The sequence below is a fragment of the Mastigoproctus giganteus genome, chromosome 4 (genome assembly GCF_048544385.1).
Source record: "Mastigoproctus giganteus isolate SK-2022 chromosome 4, ASM4854438v1, whole genome shotgun sequence".
Lineage (NCBI taxonomy): Eukaryota > Metazoa > Arthropoda > Arachnida > Uropygi > Thelyphonidae > Mastigoproctus > Mastigoproctus giganteus.
Genome location: NC_143578.1, coordinates 43002055 through 43021493, shown reverse-complemented (window position 1 = coordinate 43021493; position 19439 = coordinate 43002055). Strand labels below are relative to the sequence as shown.

Sequence of the window (19439 nt, the reverse complement as noted above, 5' to 3'; positions counted from 1 at the left end):
TAGAAGTAGTTGCAATGGGACGATAATTGGATGGGAGGGATTTGTCACCCTTTTTAGGAACTGGCTGGATATGAGCAAATTTCCAAGCTGAAGGAAAAACACCTTTGGAATAAGAAAGTGAAAAAAGGTGGCAAAGAACAGAAGTAAATTCGAGAGCGCAGGATTTGAGAACAAGTGGAGAAATACCATCAGGACCTGGAGCTTTCTTAGCATCAAGGTTCGCCAAAATCCTTCTGACATCCTTTTGACGGAAGACCACAGGAGACATTGAATGGAATGTGCTGGGAATGGTGGAAGGTGTTTTACCAATATCATTAATACATGAGTTGGAAGAAAAATGGGATGCTAGCAGGTCAGTTTCATCCTTAACTGAATTGACAATAGAACCATCTGGTTTTGAAAGAGGTGGGAGCAATAGCTTTGGCAAGAGACCAGAATGCTCAGCTACCATTACGGCAAGAAGCAAGTTTTCTACTCTTAGCCTGTTCAAAATCTAGTTTAGATTGATTAATAACTGCTTTACAATTGTTGCGAGCCCTGGTATAGGCAGAAAATGAAACTGAAAAATTGGAAACAAGCCAATTGTGATATGCAACATTCTTCTCTTGAACAGCCTTAGCACATTTATTGGAAAACCAAGGTATATAAAGGATAAGATTTTAAGGTGGAATGTGGAATAAAGGATTCCATTTTTACAAGAATAATTTCATTGACACGATCTGAGCAAATGTTGACATCAGAAGTTTTGAAACAGTAATCTGACCAAGGAAAAGAAAAGAAATCTCGCAGGTCATCCCATTTTGCATTTTTGTAATGCCAAACAACACGAGGTTGGGAATAGCCGTGAGATAAAGGCTCCATTGGAGAAGAGCCAATTACCAAGTTGTGATCTGAGGTGCCTAAGGGACCACTCACTTCAAACGTGTAATTAGAAGGGTTGTTTGTGAGAAAAAGATCAAGCATGTTGGCTGTATGGTTAGGATTGTCCAGTATTCTTGTAAGTAAATTAACAATCTGTGCGAGGTCATTAGTAATTGCCAAAGCCTCAGCATCTCGACCAGCTGGGTCTGTATGACTAGAAAACGGAAGTCAGCTGGAGTTGTGAACATTAAAATCACAAAGGAAAATTACCTCACTGTTAGGAAAGTTGGACTGGAGAAAGTCAAATTACAAAGAGAGGAAGTCAGAGTTCCAAATGATTAGTGGAATTGGGAGAACAGTAGAGACAACAGATGAATTTGACACAATGAGGTAGAGAGATTTTAAGCCAGAGAAGATCGAAAAGAAGACCTTTATGTATACCACCTTTGAGAAGAAAGGAATCATACAGCAAATAATTTGGACAACTGAGATGAGCAGTGGTTGAATCAACTGATAACTGAGATTCTGTTAGAAAAAATTCATGGGATTTGGCATAAGTGGAAATGGACATCACAGATTACAACTGAGACCATGTATATTTGTGAAATGAACCAGGAAGTGTTTGGGAGATTTGGATCTTGTCGCAGATAAGTTTGCTCTATTAGTTTGACTATTCATGGCGTATTCAATAGTAAGAAAAGGTGGGGGGGGGAAATGACATGCTGTATGATGTAATGAAATTTTTGGGTATGGTAAGAATATACCCAGTATGGTAAGAACATACACATGGTAAGAATATACCCAGATCCTTGACATAACGTGACCTCGACAATGCCCAGCATACACACTACTTGGACTCCCTCCAGTCACTATCTGGCAGAGAGAGTAGAGGTATCAAGGTTATACTAGCTCATCCGGAAGCCTCCTAGAGAGTTACCAATAGGTTCAGTCCGATGTACTAACTAACAGCTGGCCTGCGAACACCGTTTTAGAGCTGTATCCTCAAGATGTAAGGAAATTTGGATCTCGCCATGGTGTTCATCATAACCTCAAAAGACATCAATCATACTGCATGATGGAAGGGTTGACCGGAACTTAGCTCTGGAGACTAAACATGGGTTCCACCACTTCAAGCCTTAAATAAGCAAAGTGGTGGTATTGCCTGGTAACACAGAAGGGCGGCATTCCTCCATATGGTGTGGACACCACACCTCTACCCCTGCTTACGTTGATTCACACCTGGGTGGTCACCCACAGTGTGCCTGTGCATGGGGGTTATACCCAGGATTACTAACAGTCCCACCATCGTGAAGGTGCAAGCAGAGGATTTGGATCTCACAGACCATCCAGACCTTGCCAAAATTGGGTCTACTTGACTTGAGTGTCACCCAAATATCAGTTCCATCAGCGTTTTAGACTTCCAGGTAGCAAACACAGCTTGTCTGGCATATCTGAGAGAATGTCTACAATAGGCTCAAGGACTCCCAAGTTAACAAGTCATTACAGCCCTGGATCGAAACAACATTTGGAAACACATAAGAGATTCCATAAAATATCTTTCTCCTGCAATTCAAAATGAATTTATTATTTTAGTAGATAATTAGGTCCAATCAGAAATAATAAGTAGCATAAAATAATCTAAATATTTTTCATTATACACCTGATAAGTCACATAAGAAAAATGTCCCAAGTCATGTGATATGTTTATATATTAGATGGAAAAGTTGTACTTGGGGAGAGTTTTGTAGATTTAATAATAACTCATTAAAAAACTGGACTCTGACAAATCAAAAATGCTCGTGATCAGGCATATGACAATGATTCAAACATGGCAGGTTTATATAAAGGTGTTCAAATTCAGAATAAAAGAATAACTGTCTGTACCATGTTCAGTGCACACTTAATAAATTTAGCTTGTTATAACACTGCTGAAGTGTTCGCTAGTATGAAAACATTTTCTGGTGGCACAATACAAAGATATACTGTGTATTTTTTTCAAGTTCAACATCCAAATATGAAATTAACAAATTACATGAAAGTAAAAGTGGCATTCAGATACCTGTTGGCCATCAATATCTAAAGCCATAAAAGCTATGCATGATGAACTTTCAAATATAAAACACATTTTCGAAAATATTTCTGAAAAATCCTTAGATTATGAAGTAATTTCTGTAGTGAAGAGTTTAATACAAAGTATAGATTACAAATTTATTTGTTATTTATGTGTCCAGCATAAAAGTCTTCAGCACATGGAGATAGTTAATTTAGCACTACAGAAGAAAGAAATGACTATGTCAATCAGTAGAGTTAACTGGAAGTTTGAAAAACAGCATACAGGAAATCAGATATTATACAATTAATGAATCACCTGAAATAGCAAATAAATATTGTAGTGGAAATGCCAAAATAAGGTGTCAAAAGGTTAGATTTAGATGAATTGGCCAATGATAATTTTAATTTAATCGTACATAATTTTTACATTTTTACATGGGAAATTAATGAAGTGTCTGATGCCCTACTAAGTCATTTACACTGGAGATATAGTGGTTTAAATGAAATAGCTGATAATTTTATTTCCTTAAACGGATCAGCTATTCTTGAAATGGAAGTTTCTAAATTAAAGAAACATGTCACTGATTTGTTATTGAAAATAGAAAATGACCTACATCTTTTAATTTATGTGTCCATCTATTTAAAATATTTCCACTGCTACACTCTTCAAGACTATTCATTGGTAGAGTCATATCCTAATTTATCAATTGCAACGAGAATATATTTGACTATATCAATAACTATGGTTAGTAATGAGAGAAGTTTTAGCAAGCTAAAGGTTATAAAAAGTTGTCATTCAGGTATTGGTCAGGAAAGGCTATCAGGACTAGCAAATATTTCCATTGAACAGAAAATATCGCAGGCAATTAACTTTGATGAAGTTATTGATAACTTCACTATTATTAAAGCCCCCTAGAGTAGTCCTATAAATTTATTTACAGCTCGCCGAATCATAATACAGTATGAAGCACTTCAGTTGACATGAATAATTGTAGCTACTTAACTTTTTCTCATAATGTATAATGAGGACAATGACATGTAAACCATTAATTACTGAATCATACATTATTTACTATATTTACTATTTTATATCATTTCTTCCTTTCTGTTATATTCCTATAAGATGTAGTGATTTATTCATTATTTTGCTATTTTATTTTTGTATCTTTTACATCCTAATACTAAAATATATAAATTGAAATTACTGAAAAAAAATTAGGGGGTGCATTTTTTGCCCCAGGTACCAGAATGGCTAGTGATGGCTCTGGATATGTGCAGGAAAGTACTATAAAGCTGTGTGACCTAAATAGTGCTCAAATTAATTCATCAACACTGGATACTGGACAGAATATGATGGACTTAAAAGAGGTAAATTGTCAGCATACATTTCACAAGGATTATAGCAGAAAGGATGGCTGCACATGCTGAGTTTTCAGACTAGTGTCACCAAGTCTAACAAAAGGAAAACTCCCAGAAAACATCCATGAACAGATGCAACTCTGACAAAATCTGTAAGGTGACAGGGAGAGGAGCTTGATAACTGGACTGAATTATTAAATCTAATCACCAGACAAGAGAATAATTAACCTAAGAATTTAATGGGGAACAACACAAGGCATTAGTACCCATAACTGTGAAGAATCCTACAAAAAAAAAAGCACTACAGAAGTATGAGGCTTTCATAGAAGCCACTCAAACACTAACCAGAAAATATGGCTGCACTGGTGTCAGGAATGCAGAGAATGGACACAGAAGAATTAAAGGCAAGTCATGTGCTCCAATGAATCTCAATTTATTTTTCCAGCTCTGGTGGAAGGGTTCTCAAGAGCTTCCCAATGGTTACTCCCTATCATATAACCACACTGGTCTACAATGATCACATTACATTCAATTCACACAGCTTAAAAATTAATTCTTAAAGAAACCAATAAATACCTGCAATATCTCTGTTGATTTGGTGAGTACAGCTAAGTGTAACGGACTCTTCCGCTTCTTATCCTAAAAGGGATAAATACAAATTAATATCAGCCAATGCTATACATTACACTTGGAGGGGGAGATACCCTACATTTTTATGCTGGAATATGCATGCAAGCAATTCTGAATCACTCTCTCTTCTCACCACCTAATGTCACAAACACATACCAATGAAACATGGCAATTTCTCACTTAATGCAATATATATATAAATAAACAAACATTAAAATTAGTAGGCTCTGAAAAAAGACAAAATTTAAACTGAAGAAATAAAATAATAAAGAAATATTGGCAAACAGAGTTGCATAACCCATCACATGTAGCCTGGATTATAAAGTATGTAAAGTAAAAAAAAATAAGAATGGAAGGCAGAATGTAAAAACAAAGAATGAAGAAGTTGAACAAAAAGTAGTTAAACCAAGGCAGAAGAGAAAAAAAAAACAATCAAAGAAATACAGTGGAAGGAATATGTATCTAAAATTTAGAAAATTTAAATAAATTGCAAATGTAGTTGAGATTACGAACTAATAAATTTATAATAAAATAAATTATTATAATATAATAAATTTATACCAGTGCCCACCTGATGGTGCTAAGCCCAAAAATCATGATAAAATACAATAATCCAACCACAGAAGTATATTAGATAAATGAAGAATGATGAATAAATAAAATAACTAGGGGAAAAAAAAAAAAAAAACAATAGAAAGATAAAAAAAAATTTTTTTTTTTTTTTTTTTACTTATTGGTCACTCTTTGTTCATCTGTTATACAGAGTCATCAAAAAAGGTGTCCATGAGTTCCCTTTTAATTATCTTCAGAAATATTTGATTGATTGCTGTGATTGTAGCAGCAAACAGTGTGGTAACTCACTAAGTTTTATTTGACACCTCAACAAGAACTTTGGTTGCACCGCGAGTGTACACAGAAAGACTCCTAAACAAACTGTCTCAGTCAGTGTCAGTAAGATGGTGACCGTGCAACAGAAAGAACAGCGTGTGTTGTGGTATGCTGAATTTAAATCTGTCATAACAGTGCAACATCAATACCGATGTACTTAACAGACAAGATGCGCCAACAGACACGACTATAATACATTGGTTTAATCAGTTTCCTTAAACTGTTGGCATATCTTGTCTGTAAGCACGTTGGTATTGACGTTGCACTGTTATAACAGATTTAAATTCAGCGTAATTTAAATGACTGACACTGACTGAGGCAGTGCTCGTAGGAGTCATTCTGTGCACACTCACGGTGCAGCCAAGGTCATTGTTGAGGTGTCAAATACAACTTAGTGAGTTACCACACTGTTTGCTGATATGATCACAGCAATCGATCAAATATTTCCAAAGATAATTAAAAGGGAAATCATGGACACCTTTTTCGATGACTCTGTACTTCTATTGTGTTATTATGGCTTATTGTGTTTTGTCGTGATCTCTCACATTTTTGGCCCCAGCACCATCAGGTGGGTGTCAGTCTAAATTTATTATTTATTGGCTTGAAATCTCTGCTATATTTGCCTTTTATTTAAATACTCTAAATGTTAGATGCATCTTTTTCCCTCTAACTTCTGTCTTGGTTTAATTACTTTTTTTGTTTAACTTCTTCATTCTTTGCTTTTCCATTCTGCCTTCCATTCTTCCTATTTTATTTTACATATGTTATAATCCAGGCTACATGTGGCAGGTTAAGTTTATGCAGCCACTGACATTTGCCGATATTTCCTTATTGCTTTATTTCTCCGGCCATCTTGTTCTTCTTCAGAGTCTACTAATTTTAATTAATGTTACATGGCTGTAGTGAGTGTTAGTTGTTTTACACTACTTGTTTTTTTTTTTTTTTTTTTTGATTTGGTAGTTGTTGGCGCATCGGCTTCTGTGGCCATATTGCACCTCCCAAGGTTTTTGCAGTACTTTGATCCAAGCCCGAGGCGGGAATCGAACCCGCGACCTTTGGGTTGCCGGGCAGGTACACTACTTGTGCTGCCATCTATATTCAGTTTCACATCTATACCTTACTCTCTTGTTGGCAGTCTGGCATTGCATTTAATATGTGCTTAAGCTTTCTTGGTTTTATTTCTTTACTGCATTAGGGCCTCCATGGTGCAGGTCTATTGCTTCAGCAAGTTGACCTTTGTCAGTTGCTTTCCATTGCAATGATTTGCACTGCATTCAAAATACAGTATTTTCTGCAGCTACTGTTGTCCAGTGGTCCTCTGACAAGAACGGACTCAACGAGTCTGTTTTTCTATTTTTTTCCATTTTTAGTTGTTTTAATTATTCATCATTCATCTGTTACACTTCTGTAGTTAGCTTATTGTATTTTGTTGTGATTTTTCACATTTTTGGCCTTGGCACCATCAGGTGGGTGCAGTCTAAATTTATTATTTATTGGCTTATAATCTCATCTACATCTGGCTTCTATTTAAATGTTCTAAATTTTAGATACATATTCCTTCCACTATACTTCTTTTCTCTTCCCCCCCATCTTCTGCCTTGGTTTAACTACTTTGTTTAACTTCTTCATTATTCACTTTTCTCTATGCTTTTCCATTCTGCCTTCCCTCCTTCCTATTTTACTTTATGTATGTATGTTATATATATAAATAAATCTCAACTTAACTAAATAGTTTGTTGCTGTGTTATATATTGGTTTGCTTTCTATTCACCACTTACTGACATATTCTTCAATGTAAAGTGAAAAAAAAAAAAAAAATGAGGGAGATAGAAAGTAACAGAAGGGAACAAAAAAAAGTATAATAAGAGATAAATAATTACAAAATGGATAAAATAATTACAAAATAAGAATGCTGTCACAACTTACAAAACCTATTTAGACTAATTCTCTTTTCCATTTTTCTGCCTTCTTGTTTCCATTTTGTTATTCTATTCAACATTTTATTTATATACATATATATAGTGTTTATTAAAATATAATAAAGTGCTTATATATTAGCATTAGTAGAGGCATACAATGCAAGAAAGCAAGCTTATGCAGCATCAGCCAAAAAAAAAAAAAAAAAAAACGCCTCCCATTTCATCCCTCCATTTGTTTCAAATCCCTGTCCAGTTCAGCCTTAAATTTAATTAGGCTATTAGCTTCCACAACAAAAGATAGAAGCCTGTTCCACCAATCAACTACCCGCTGGCTAAATTATTTGTTTGTTTGTTTGTTATTTGGTTTTTAGGAGCATTAGCAACTAAGTCCATATTGCTCCGGGAATATGCAGTGGTCATTCCCTGACCTTTCCGCATCCTCCGTATTTGGTGGTGATGGGCTCGAACCCCGGTATAATCAAGAAGCGTGTGTTACGCACTGCTGCTCCTTCCCACCTGGCTATGAAGGCACCACTTATTGATGCAATAATGTCTCTGTAGTACATTGTTAACCCCTGGCCATTGTGCAGTGATGGGCTTTTGCAACTATTATGTAAATTATCATTCTAAGTGTTGCAATAAAGATTTTTCATTGTTTTTTAATCAAATTTTTGACCAAAGAGATCGGCAATGCTAAAGAAATCCATGAAAGAATGACCTAGAATGTTTGAGGAAGTATCACCCAATTATGCTACTGTTGAAAGATAGTCAGCAGAGTTCAAAAGAGGACAGGAGTCAGTTGAGGATGATTCAGGGTAGCTGATTGCTGGAACAGATTTCCATCTGTTGTTGTGGAAGTTGATAGCTTAAATAAATTTAAGGCTGAACTAGACAAACACTTAGAGTGACCAGATGGGTGAAATGGGAAGTTGTTTCCCCCCCCACACCTTTTGGCTGATGCTGTATAAGCTTGCTTTCTTGCATCATATGCCTCAACTAATGCTAAAAATGCAGGGTCTGGTCAGCCATCTGGAGCAATCGATTCTGAACTAATTGCCATTGTTGAAGAAATACTTATAAAACACAAGAATTAGTGTCTAAACTTGAAAGAGTACTTAACATTTGCCATGGAAGCAGTTTAAAAATAATGCACGAGTATTTGGGAACATCCAAAGTTTGTGTAAGATGGATTCCTAGAAACCTTTCCATTCAATGACAAACAATGAGTGGAGTTGTCAAAAGAGAATTTAAAATTAATACTTGCTAATCCAAATAATTTTTATGCTGCTTGGTGACTGGTAGTGAACTTAGCTACATTTTGAAGATCCTGAATTCAATTTAGAAAGCATGCAGTGGAAACACAAGAGAGCTCCAATCCCAAAGAAGTTTCAAACCTGCCCATCAGCTAGAAAAGTGTTGGCTTTAGTTTTCTAGGACACAAAAGAATTGTTGTTAATTGATTACCTTGTACCTATAACCATAATACCAAGGGAATTTTATGCCAGCTTAAGTCAAAGTGAGGAGCAATTTGGGAAAAGAAGACTAGGAAAGTTGATTCATCAGGTTTTACTTCTCCATGACAATTACACCCATTAACAAAGCCTGGGTTATACAAGCTAAAATTCAAGAATGTGAATGCAAACAGCTAATCTCCCTCATACAGTCCAGATCTGGCCCCAAGTGACTATAATTTCTTCAGAAACCTCAAGTTTCATCTTTGTGGAACTCATTTCACACATGAAGATCTAAAAGCTACTGGGGAAGCCTAGTTTGATGGCCAACATGAAGAATTTTTTTTTTCTGAAGGATTACTCTTTGCACATTAAATGCAATAAGTGTATTGAACTTTGTGGTGAATATGAGGGCTGTTCAATAAAGAATGATCGTAATTTTTCATGAACAACTGCTTGCTATTTTTAGCTGGGCTGAAGAATTTAAGTTGTTGTTGATTAAGGGTTTAATGACACAAGGGCATCAATGACCAAGATGTGTCTTTTCCAAGTTTTGATGTAAATCAAACATTTTTTTTTTTTTAGATTTGTTTGTCAAATCTGATTTGCCGAATAAAATTAAGCAATTCATCTATATTCGCAGAATTGTCTAAGATCTGTTGAAGGGTAACTGGATTCTGGTTATTGCATGAACTCTGAAAACAAAGCAATCTGGAATTTCTGAATCGAGGGCATACCAAAAGAATGTGTTTTACGGAAAGCTGAACTTGGCGAGTAAGATGAGTATGGCCAATTCTCAGTCTGGCAAGTATTACTTCTTCTCTGCGACTCTCTCTGATGCTGGAATTCCATATTTCTGGATTAGGTTTTATTTCCTGCAGTTTATTGTTGATTTCATTTTTCCATATTTGAGCCCATTCGTTTTCACTTTCTCTAATAATGATTGGACTAAAATCAGTGTGTGGAACTATCATTGTTTTATTTGGCAGTTCTGATGCTGACTTAGCTGCAATGTCTGCTTTTTCATTGCCTTCTATTCCGCAGTGTCCTGGGATCCAGCAAAGAGTTATTTCAGATTGTTTCTTTTGACAGAGGTTGATTAGAAAGTCAATTTCTTGTAGGAGAGGATGACGAGAATGTTGTTTACCCTGTATGGCTGAAATAGCACTGAGTGAATCCAAATATATTAAGACAGAGAGGGACGACTGTTGACATATTTCACTTAATGCAAGCTGTTTAGCATATAGTTCTGCAGATAGAATGCTGCACTCAACTGGAAGGGATTTTGAAATTACATGCGACGGGAGCACGGCTGCTGCACCTACATGTGATTGGGTCTTAGATCCATCCGTATAGATTATGAGTTTCCCAGTGTGTTGCGAAGTATAGTTGGCATGCAACTGTCGGATATTACATAGTGGAATGGTATTTTTTGGCCACTGAGCGAAATAAAGATCAATGTTTATATGATGTCTATTCCGTGGAGGTAAAGGCATATTTTCACTTTCCGCAATTTTATTGAGATCGAGTTTCCACTTTTTTATTACTTCTTGAAGACGAATCCCAGCAGGTCTGGGTTCATTAGGCTTGGATTCAATAAAGTGTTGGCCATAAAGGCTGGTTGAGGTATACCCAACAGGGGTGAGTTGGAAAGCTTCTTATTTTGGCAGCGTATTGGCAGAGTAGGCGTTGTCTTCTAATATAAAGTGGAGGGTCGTGTGCTTCTATATACAAGCTTTGTACAGGCGAGGTTCTGTAGGCGCCTAGTGCTGATCGAAGGGCACTGTGTTGAATGGTGTTCACAGACCGCAAGATGCATATACTATAGCTCCATAGTCTAATCGTGACCGGATTAGAGCACGATATAAATTCAGCAATGACTGTCTGTCAGCACCCCAAGATGTTGAGGATACTGCACGAAGGATGTTTAGTTTCTGGAGGCACGTAGTTCGTAGATAGGTCACATGTTTACGAAAATTAAATTTGGTGTCTAAATTCAGACCCAATAATCTTATGGAGTCTGTCATCGGTATTTCTCTGCCTTTCAGTTTTAATACAGGTTCCGGATGAAGCGATCGTAATTTACAGAAGTGTATTGCTGCTGTTTTCCCCTCGGTTAATTGATAGCCGTTGCTTTCTGTCCAAGTTTCAATTTTGTTTATTGCTATCTGTAGTTGTCTTTCAATGGTAGCCATGTTCGATGATTGACAGGAAATAGCAAGATCGTCTGCACACACAAACTTCTACCGTGGATGGGATGTCTCTTATAATGCTACTGGTACGTAATGCAAAGAGTGTGGCACTTAAAGTCGATCCCTGAGGTACTCCTTCTTCTTGTGTGTGAATTTTGGACAGCTCATTCTGGAATCTTACTTGAAAGGTCCTGAGGTGAAGAAAATTCTGAATGAATCTAGGCAGGTTACCTCTAAGTCCAAGTTTGTATAAGTCTTGGAGGATTCCATATCTCCAGGTTGTATCGAATGCTTTGGTAATATCGAAAGTTATCATTACCATGTGCTGTTTTTTAAGAAAAGCATTTCGAATGTGAGCTTCAACCTTGATGTGGACATCAGTTGTACACCTGTTACGGCGGAAACCAAATTGATGGCATGATATAGCATCTTGATCTTCAACAATCAAGACAAGTCTCTTGTGTACCATCTTTTCTATTATCTTTCCTAAACAGCTGGTCAAAGATATAGGACAATAACTATTGGGAGAGGAAGCATCTTTCCCGGCTTTCGCTATGGCTACCACAACTGACTGATGCCATGTATCAGGGTAAACATTCTCCTCAAAGATTCTATTGTAAAATTTCAGTAGTATAGATTTTGAGTTTGAGTTGAGGTGGCAAAGCATTATATAGAAAATGCCATCTGGTCCAGCAGAACTATTTCTAGAATTCTGGAGAGCTTTGTTGAGTTCATTCATAGTGAACGGAAGGTTATAAGAATGAGGTTGTTTTGTAACAAAGTTAATTTTATATTTTTCCATGGACATTTTTTTGCGTCTAAATGAGTCTTCATAAGATTGAGATGATGAAGTGACTGCAAATGTTTTCGCTAAAGCCTCTGCAATATCAGTTGGAGAAGAAATATCTATTCCTTTCCAGGTCAAGATTGGGGCTTTGGTTTGTTGACACTTTCCACTGAGGATACAGATCTTTCTCCAAATTATTCTGGGGTCGGTGTTTCTGTAGATGGTAGAACTGAATCGAATCCAAGCATCCTGTTTAGCTTTTCTACGAATTCGGCGTGCTTCAGCTTTCAGCCGTTTATAGTTTATAAGGTTCTCCATTGTAGCATTTCGGCGAAAAGTGTTCCAAGCTTTGTTTTGTTTCCTTTTGGCAAGATAGCAGTCCCTTGTCCACCAATTATTATACTTTTGTTTCGTAAGGTTAACTTTCGATATTGCGCTGGTAGCAGCTCCAAGTAGTTGTTCTACTATATGTCTAGTGGCATTATTAATAGATGCAGTAAGAATCAAATGGTTATCAAATTGCACTGTTTTCGAAAACTTTTCCCAGTTAGCTCGGTGAAAATTCCACGTAATTTTTTGGGTAGATGTATAGTTTGTATATATCTGTATTTTGCAAATTATAGGAAAGTGATCGCTGTTGTGTAGGTCAGTTAATACTGTCCAATCAAAGCTAGAATAAATGGACGAGGAACATATGGACAGATCCAGAGCAGAGCTAGAACCTGTAGGCAAGTGGATATAAGTATGCACACTGGTATTCAGTAGTGTTAAGTGATGGTTATCAAGTACAGTTTCGATCATCCTCCCTCTACGATCTATGTTCGGGGAACCCCACAAAGGATGATGAGCATTTAGATCACCTAGAAAGCATACAGGTTGGGGCAGTTGATTAAGTAAATTGTCAAGTTCTGCAATGGAACATGAAGCGTTTGGTGGAATATAAATGGAGATAAGAGTGAGATTAATTCCAAGAGCAATATGAACGGCTACTGCTTCTAGATTAGTGGAAAGCTGAACGAGTTTCGATGGTACATTACTACGAACTAATATTGCTACTCCTCCTCTTGCTGGAGACTCAGAACATCTGTCACATCTATATAGTGTATACCGTGAGAAGTATGGGGTATAATTTGATGATAAATAAGTTTCCTGTAGACAAATACATGCAGGATCATGCTGGTGCATTAAGTACTTTAATTCGTCAAGATTGCTTCTTAGTCCTCTACAATTCCATTGAATAATTTTCTGCATTACTTGGGTTTAAGTTAGGTGGATTGGTCTGATCGTTTGTTTTTCCCTCGATCCTGTTTATATTTCTCTCGTTTTGAAAAGACTGGGCGAGTAATATCCATCTCATCATCAGCATGAAGCATGAGAACAAGATCTTCATTATTTAACTTCTCATCGATTTCCATAGTTCGTTCAGTTGGTTTATTTTGTGCACGATGATAATCTTTCTCCTTCAATAATGTGCCTGAGTTGGGAACGTCTTGTTGTGGCTTGCATGGCTTTGTATTAGTAAAATTTGATGGACTCTTTGTCTTTGTTGCTGTCAGTGTCTCATCATCCGCAAGGATGGATCTAGCCCATTAAATAAGAGATAATTTAGGAGGAATAGTAATATAAGTCTGTGTAGAAAATTCTTTAGTGTTTTTGACTGCATTGGAATATTGGCAATTGGGAATTGGAATGATTTGGCAGGCATCACATTTAATATCTGTTTACGTGCCTCTTGGTAAGATACATTTTTCTCTACCTTGTACTTCATTATTTTCTTTCCCATTTTCCATAATTCGCAAGTTCTAGAATATGCGGGGTGAGTACCCTGGCAATTGGGACACTTTGGCGTTGCTGCTGTGCATTCAGTTTGGGAATGGTCTGATGAGCCACACAGGGGACAGATTGTCTTACCTTGGCATGCTGTTTGAGAATGACCATACTTCTGGCATTTAAAGCATCTAAGTGGATTTGGTATATAGGGTCGGATCTTACAGGAAAGGTAGCCAGCTTTTACTGATTCTGGGAGATTCGGACTGCTGAAGGCAAGGATGACATTTCTTGTGGGTGTAAGGACACCATCTTGTTTGGTCATAATTCTCTTAGCACCGACAACACGTTGTGCTTTAAGTTCTTCAGCAATTTCTTCCTCAGAAACATTAAGGAGGTCCCATTCCAAGATGACTCCCTTTGAGGTGTTTAAAGTTCTGTGCGGGGTTACCGAAATGGGAAGGCCTCCGAAGGTCATTTGCTTCAGGAGTTGTCTAGAATGACTGGGATTGGAAGTCTCTATAAGAAGATCTCCTGAGCGAAGGCGTTTGACAATTTTGGGAGTACCTGCTACAGCCTCTATGCTTTTCTGCACAAGAAATGGCGATAAGCTACTAAGAGGTTTCGTTGATAATGAGTGTACAATTAAAAAAGCAGGTAGGTCATGTGAAGAATCATCTTTTTTGATTCTTTTTGCTTGAGATGACTGAAGTTCATGCGAGCACGTAGGCTCTACAGTCGGTAATATTAATGGATCCCTGTTTGCTCCTTTTCGCCCTGAGTATTGGATTAATACTACTCAGACTACCAGCCCCGCCACGTGGAGGCAGGAGCGGTGCCACCAGTGACCAAGCGATAAGAGATTAGTGGTTAGTGTGTTAGAGAAATTGGTTATATATATATAAATATAAAAGAAAGGGTCTTTCCTTCCTTGATACAAAGCTTAGTTCTTTATTTAGAAAAAGCCAAAATTAAATAATTTTATAAATAAAGAGGGTTTTAACAATCTCTACAATCTGTCGCTTAGAGAAAAAACGCTTTCAAAGCACTTTGGAAATATCGCTACGATCACTCGCTTGGCACTCGGGGCCAAAGAAGAAGAATTTAAGATGAAGACAAGCTACATCACAGCAACTGTGCAGTTGACTCATTGTTGTGGGGTTTAGGAGCATCAGTAACTAAGGCCATATTGCTCCATATATACTATCTATAAATTGGCAATTATGGTCGATTTTCTGTTTGCTGGATGAAAAATCCAAGTTTCCGGGAGAAAAAACCATACTACCCTCGCCTGAGACAGACCAACTCAGCCAAATTTTGAAAAAGGCCCATAATTCTTCACATCTTTTTTTTTTTTTTTTTTTTTTTTTGATTTGGTAGTTGTTGGCGCATCGGCTTCTGTGGCCATATTGCACCTCCCAAGGTTTTTGCAGTACTTTGATCCAAGCCCGAGGCGGGAATCGAACCCACGACCTTTGGGTTGCCGGGCAGGTACTTTACCCACTCGGCTAGCCAATTTATAGATATACTATCTATAAATTGGCAATTATGGTCGATTTTCTGTTTGCTGGATGAAAAATCCAAGTTTCCGGGAGAAAAAACCATACTACCCTCGCCTGAGACAGACCAACTCAGCCAAATTTTGAAAAAGGCCCATAATTCTTCACATCTTTTTTTTTTTTTTTTTTTTTTTGATTTGGTAGTTGTTGGCGCATCGGCTTCTGTGGCCATATTGCACCTCCCAAGGTTTTTGCAGTACTTTGATCCAAGCCCGAGGCGGGAATCGAACCCACGACCTTTGGGTTGCCGGGCAGGTACTTTACCCACTCGGCTAGCCCGGTCGGCTATTCCTCACATCATCAACAAAACTCAAACTCTGGCCTTTTCCACCCAGTGTGGGGAGGACAGTGATTCTACCAACTGTGCTACCCACGAGGGTGCAGCTGACTAATGCACACAATGTGACCTTTGCACAATGGAAGTGACACACAAAGAATGGTATGCTGCTATCAAATTTTGTTTCAGTCTCAAAAAAAGCAGCAGCTGAAGCATATGAATTGTTAAAAGAGGCTTATGGTAAATCTGCACCATAATAACCAGAGAATAAGCAACAAAGCTCTGTTTAGAAGTCTACATCACCAACACCAAATGGTCATCTCTTTTTTTTTTTTTTTTTTTTGACATTCAAAGAATGGTGTACCAGCTCATATGTCATATGTTGTGCCACATTATATGACTGCTATGGGACCGTACTACAGAACTGTACTGCATACGTTGAGGGATCACATTCATCCATATAATACAGATTCCATATAATACAGATTGCAGGTTGTTTAAAATGTTTAAAGATGGACATGATTCAATCACAAAAATCGGCAGTCCTGGCACTCCATCCACTGCTGTCAAGGCAGAAACCATAAACACTGCTTCTGTAATTGTGAGAGTAGATCATCATATAACAGTAATGCAACTGTCAGAGATATTGAGAATATTGGTAGGAGGCATGCATGGTGTTCACCATCACTATTTGCATATAATGTGTTTGTGCGCTAGGGTCCAAGACTACCCACACCTGAGTAACAGCAAATTCACATTGAGGTTTGTCAAGAGACAAACTGGTGATAACAGCAAATAAGAAGTGGCTTCACCATTTCAACCCAGAGAATAAGCAACAAAGCTCTGTTTGGAAGTCTACATCACCAACACCAAATGGTCATCTCTTTTTTTTTTTTTTTTGACATTCAAAGAATGGTGTACCAGCTCATATGTTGTGCCACATCATATGACTGCTATGGGACCTTACTACAGAACTGTACTGCATACGTTGAGGGATCACATTCATCGCAAACTACCACAACTGCACGCAGGTGGGGATGATGCATCACAATATGAGACTTCATACTGCCATAGAGTACTTAGCCAGCATTGATGTCAAATGTGTTCCTCATCCGCCCTATAGCCCTGACCTTTCACTGTGACTTTTTTCTATTTCAAAAGTTAAAGAAGGAGCTGTGAGAAAAACATTTCTAGTCATCAGGAGAAGTTGTAAAGACACCAGAAGCAATTCTCACATGCATGTCAAATAATGGTTTCCATCATATTTTTGAAGGGTAGAAACAGAGTAAGCGCATTTTTTCCAAATTGGGACTACTTTGAAATGGACCATCAATAAAAGTATATTGTGGGAAAAAAATTATGATCATTCTTCGTTGAACAACCCTCATACATTGAAGAATAATAATAATAATAAAAAAAAAACCATGCAATTCTGTACCTATGTCTTCTATACTCCATTCTCAGAACTTTTTAACTACCCCTCGTAATTATTATTCAGTCTTTTATTCAACGCAGAAAATGAACGTAATTTTCGATACTCTCATCATATGATTATAAATTCTGGGAACTCAACTGTATTAAACTTTTCTTTGATTAAATTTTACTTTAATTTTTTATGGCCAGATAATTTTAAAACTATGTTCCTTTCCATTACTGTCACCACACTACATAATACATCAGAAAAGTGCAGCTAGTTACTATAGTGAAGCTACATTGATGTTATTTGTAATAGATTTTTTAAATTATGAAGGTTAATCAGAATGCAATGCCTCCTAAAGTTTTAATTTTCTCCTTGGGAAAATTCCAGATACAAGTAATAGTTATATCAGTGTGGTAGTAGCAGAACATTCAGCATCAGTTTTGCACAGTTACAGTCTGATCCAACAAACAGTAGCAGTTGATTAGAAAATAGGAGAATTTTAATGCAGTTAAAACAAGCTCAATAATGATTTTATAGCAACCACTACGTTTAAGTTTGCAAAAGTTATGTTCGTTCCTCTCCCCAGGTAAAAATGAATAGTCTGTCATGTGACGGCGGCAAAATAGATTATGTGGCTATTTTTATAAATAAGAGAACACACACACACACACACACACACACACACACACACACACACACACACACACACACACACACACACACACACACTTCGTTCTTACCTGATACATCATGCTTGCACCAGTCTTCCCAAGTTCAGAAATAACTGCTATACATGTTTGGTCAGATGTAATATTGTTTATTCTACTGTGAAGTGCATTATGCATAGGTGTTGAACCTGTCATAAAGAGTAAGAAAGTTTAAACAAAGTATAAAATAATTGCACACACTCTCTCTCTCTCGCTCGCTCTCAGGGTAACTCGGGGAATTTTTTTTGGCTGGTGCAGCATAAGCCTCAGGCTTCCTTACACCATATGGCTAATAATAATCATCTGCCACATTACTGACCCAATCCTATTGAGAATTAGTTGCACTTACTATATGGTTCAAAAATCTCTTAATTCATTCTGTCAAATTTTTGATGCCTATACTGTTTTCCAAATCAACAAATCACTAGAATATTGACTTTTTTTCTCCCACAAAAGTCAACCTTGTCCAGTCTAAATTTTCCAATAGTTAAAATTGTTTCCTTTGCTAATTTTAATGTTCAGAACTTTAGCTCACTTCCATTTCCTATTTTAGTATCTGGAGTCTAGAAATTAAGGCCATAAAGCATTACTGTATTGTGCTTGTAAAATGAATGCATTCTAAGGCTGGTTTGCCCATTTGCTTTATAAAATACCAAACGTCTTTGGGTGGGGTAGGAATTATGCAACCTACTCTAGACCAACTAAACTTACCATTGTGTGAAAAATGTCCATAAAGATGTAAATCCAGACTTCATTCTAGTGGTGTAAAAGAAATGCAATCAAAACCACTAGGCTAACTGCAAGGACCATTTTCCACTTGTACTAACACTATTGGTAGAAATGATCGGGCTATTTATCTGCTAAAATAGCAAGACAATTCAAACTGCACACCTAACACCCTTGTTTTGTTTTTTTTCACAAACAGCCTTTCAAAGTAAACATCTAGGTTATTCTAGGTCCAACAGATTCCAAACTGATAGCACAATCTTTTCACATCAGTGCCTCCACCACTCTCATATAGCCATCATCAGCAATTTGTCAACTATTAATAATACAAAATGGGATGAAGATGATTTGTATGATTTCATAACAGTCTTAGAATACCTACACTTTTGGACTTTGTTTTGTACTACTTCTACTCTCTTAGGTACCGTGAAAATTAACATATTTAACCACATAACAATGAAAATAAGTTGATTCAGTACAATGGCAGTGAAGCAAAGCATCTTTGTGGTAGGAAGTAAACTGTACGTAAAGTTATATCTACTTAAAATTATTTACATAAATATACTAATATACAAAGAAATTTTAAATTTTGATGATGTCTTTCATGAAATCTTTTTTTTTCCTTTAAAATATGAAATAAACTGTTCTAAAGAAATTAGATTTTATGTCACTGCCTACATAGATGGTGACGATATAAACTAAACTTTTTCATGCATGTGAATACAAAGAAGAAGAAAATGAATCAGATTAGACCCTTGTGTATTGAGTGTGGGAAAGTCTTAGATAACCCAGCTGATGTTGCTGAACTGAATAGGTACTTTGCATCAATCTTTACTGAAAAAAG

General features: G+C 36.9%; 1 protein-coding gene across 2 annotated transcripts in view; it reads right to left on the bottom strand.

The window, feature by feature from the left end:
- Positions 1–19439, bottom strand: part of LOC150086673 (uncharacterized) — a 70719-nt gene that overhangs the window by 7585 nt on the left and 43695 nt on the right. For both annotated transcript variants that reach the window (XM_090372675.1, XM_090372674.1), the window contains exons 6-7: positions 17903–18018; positions 4849–4911 (exon numbers count right to left, since the gene is read on the bottom strand). In XM_090372675.1, the coding sequence (XP_090228801.1) occupies positions 4849–4911; positions 17903–18018 (179 nt within the window). The remainder of the gene's footprint in view (positions 1–4848; positions 4912–17902; positions 18019–19439) is intronic.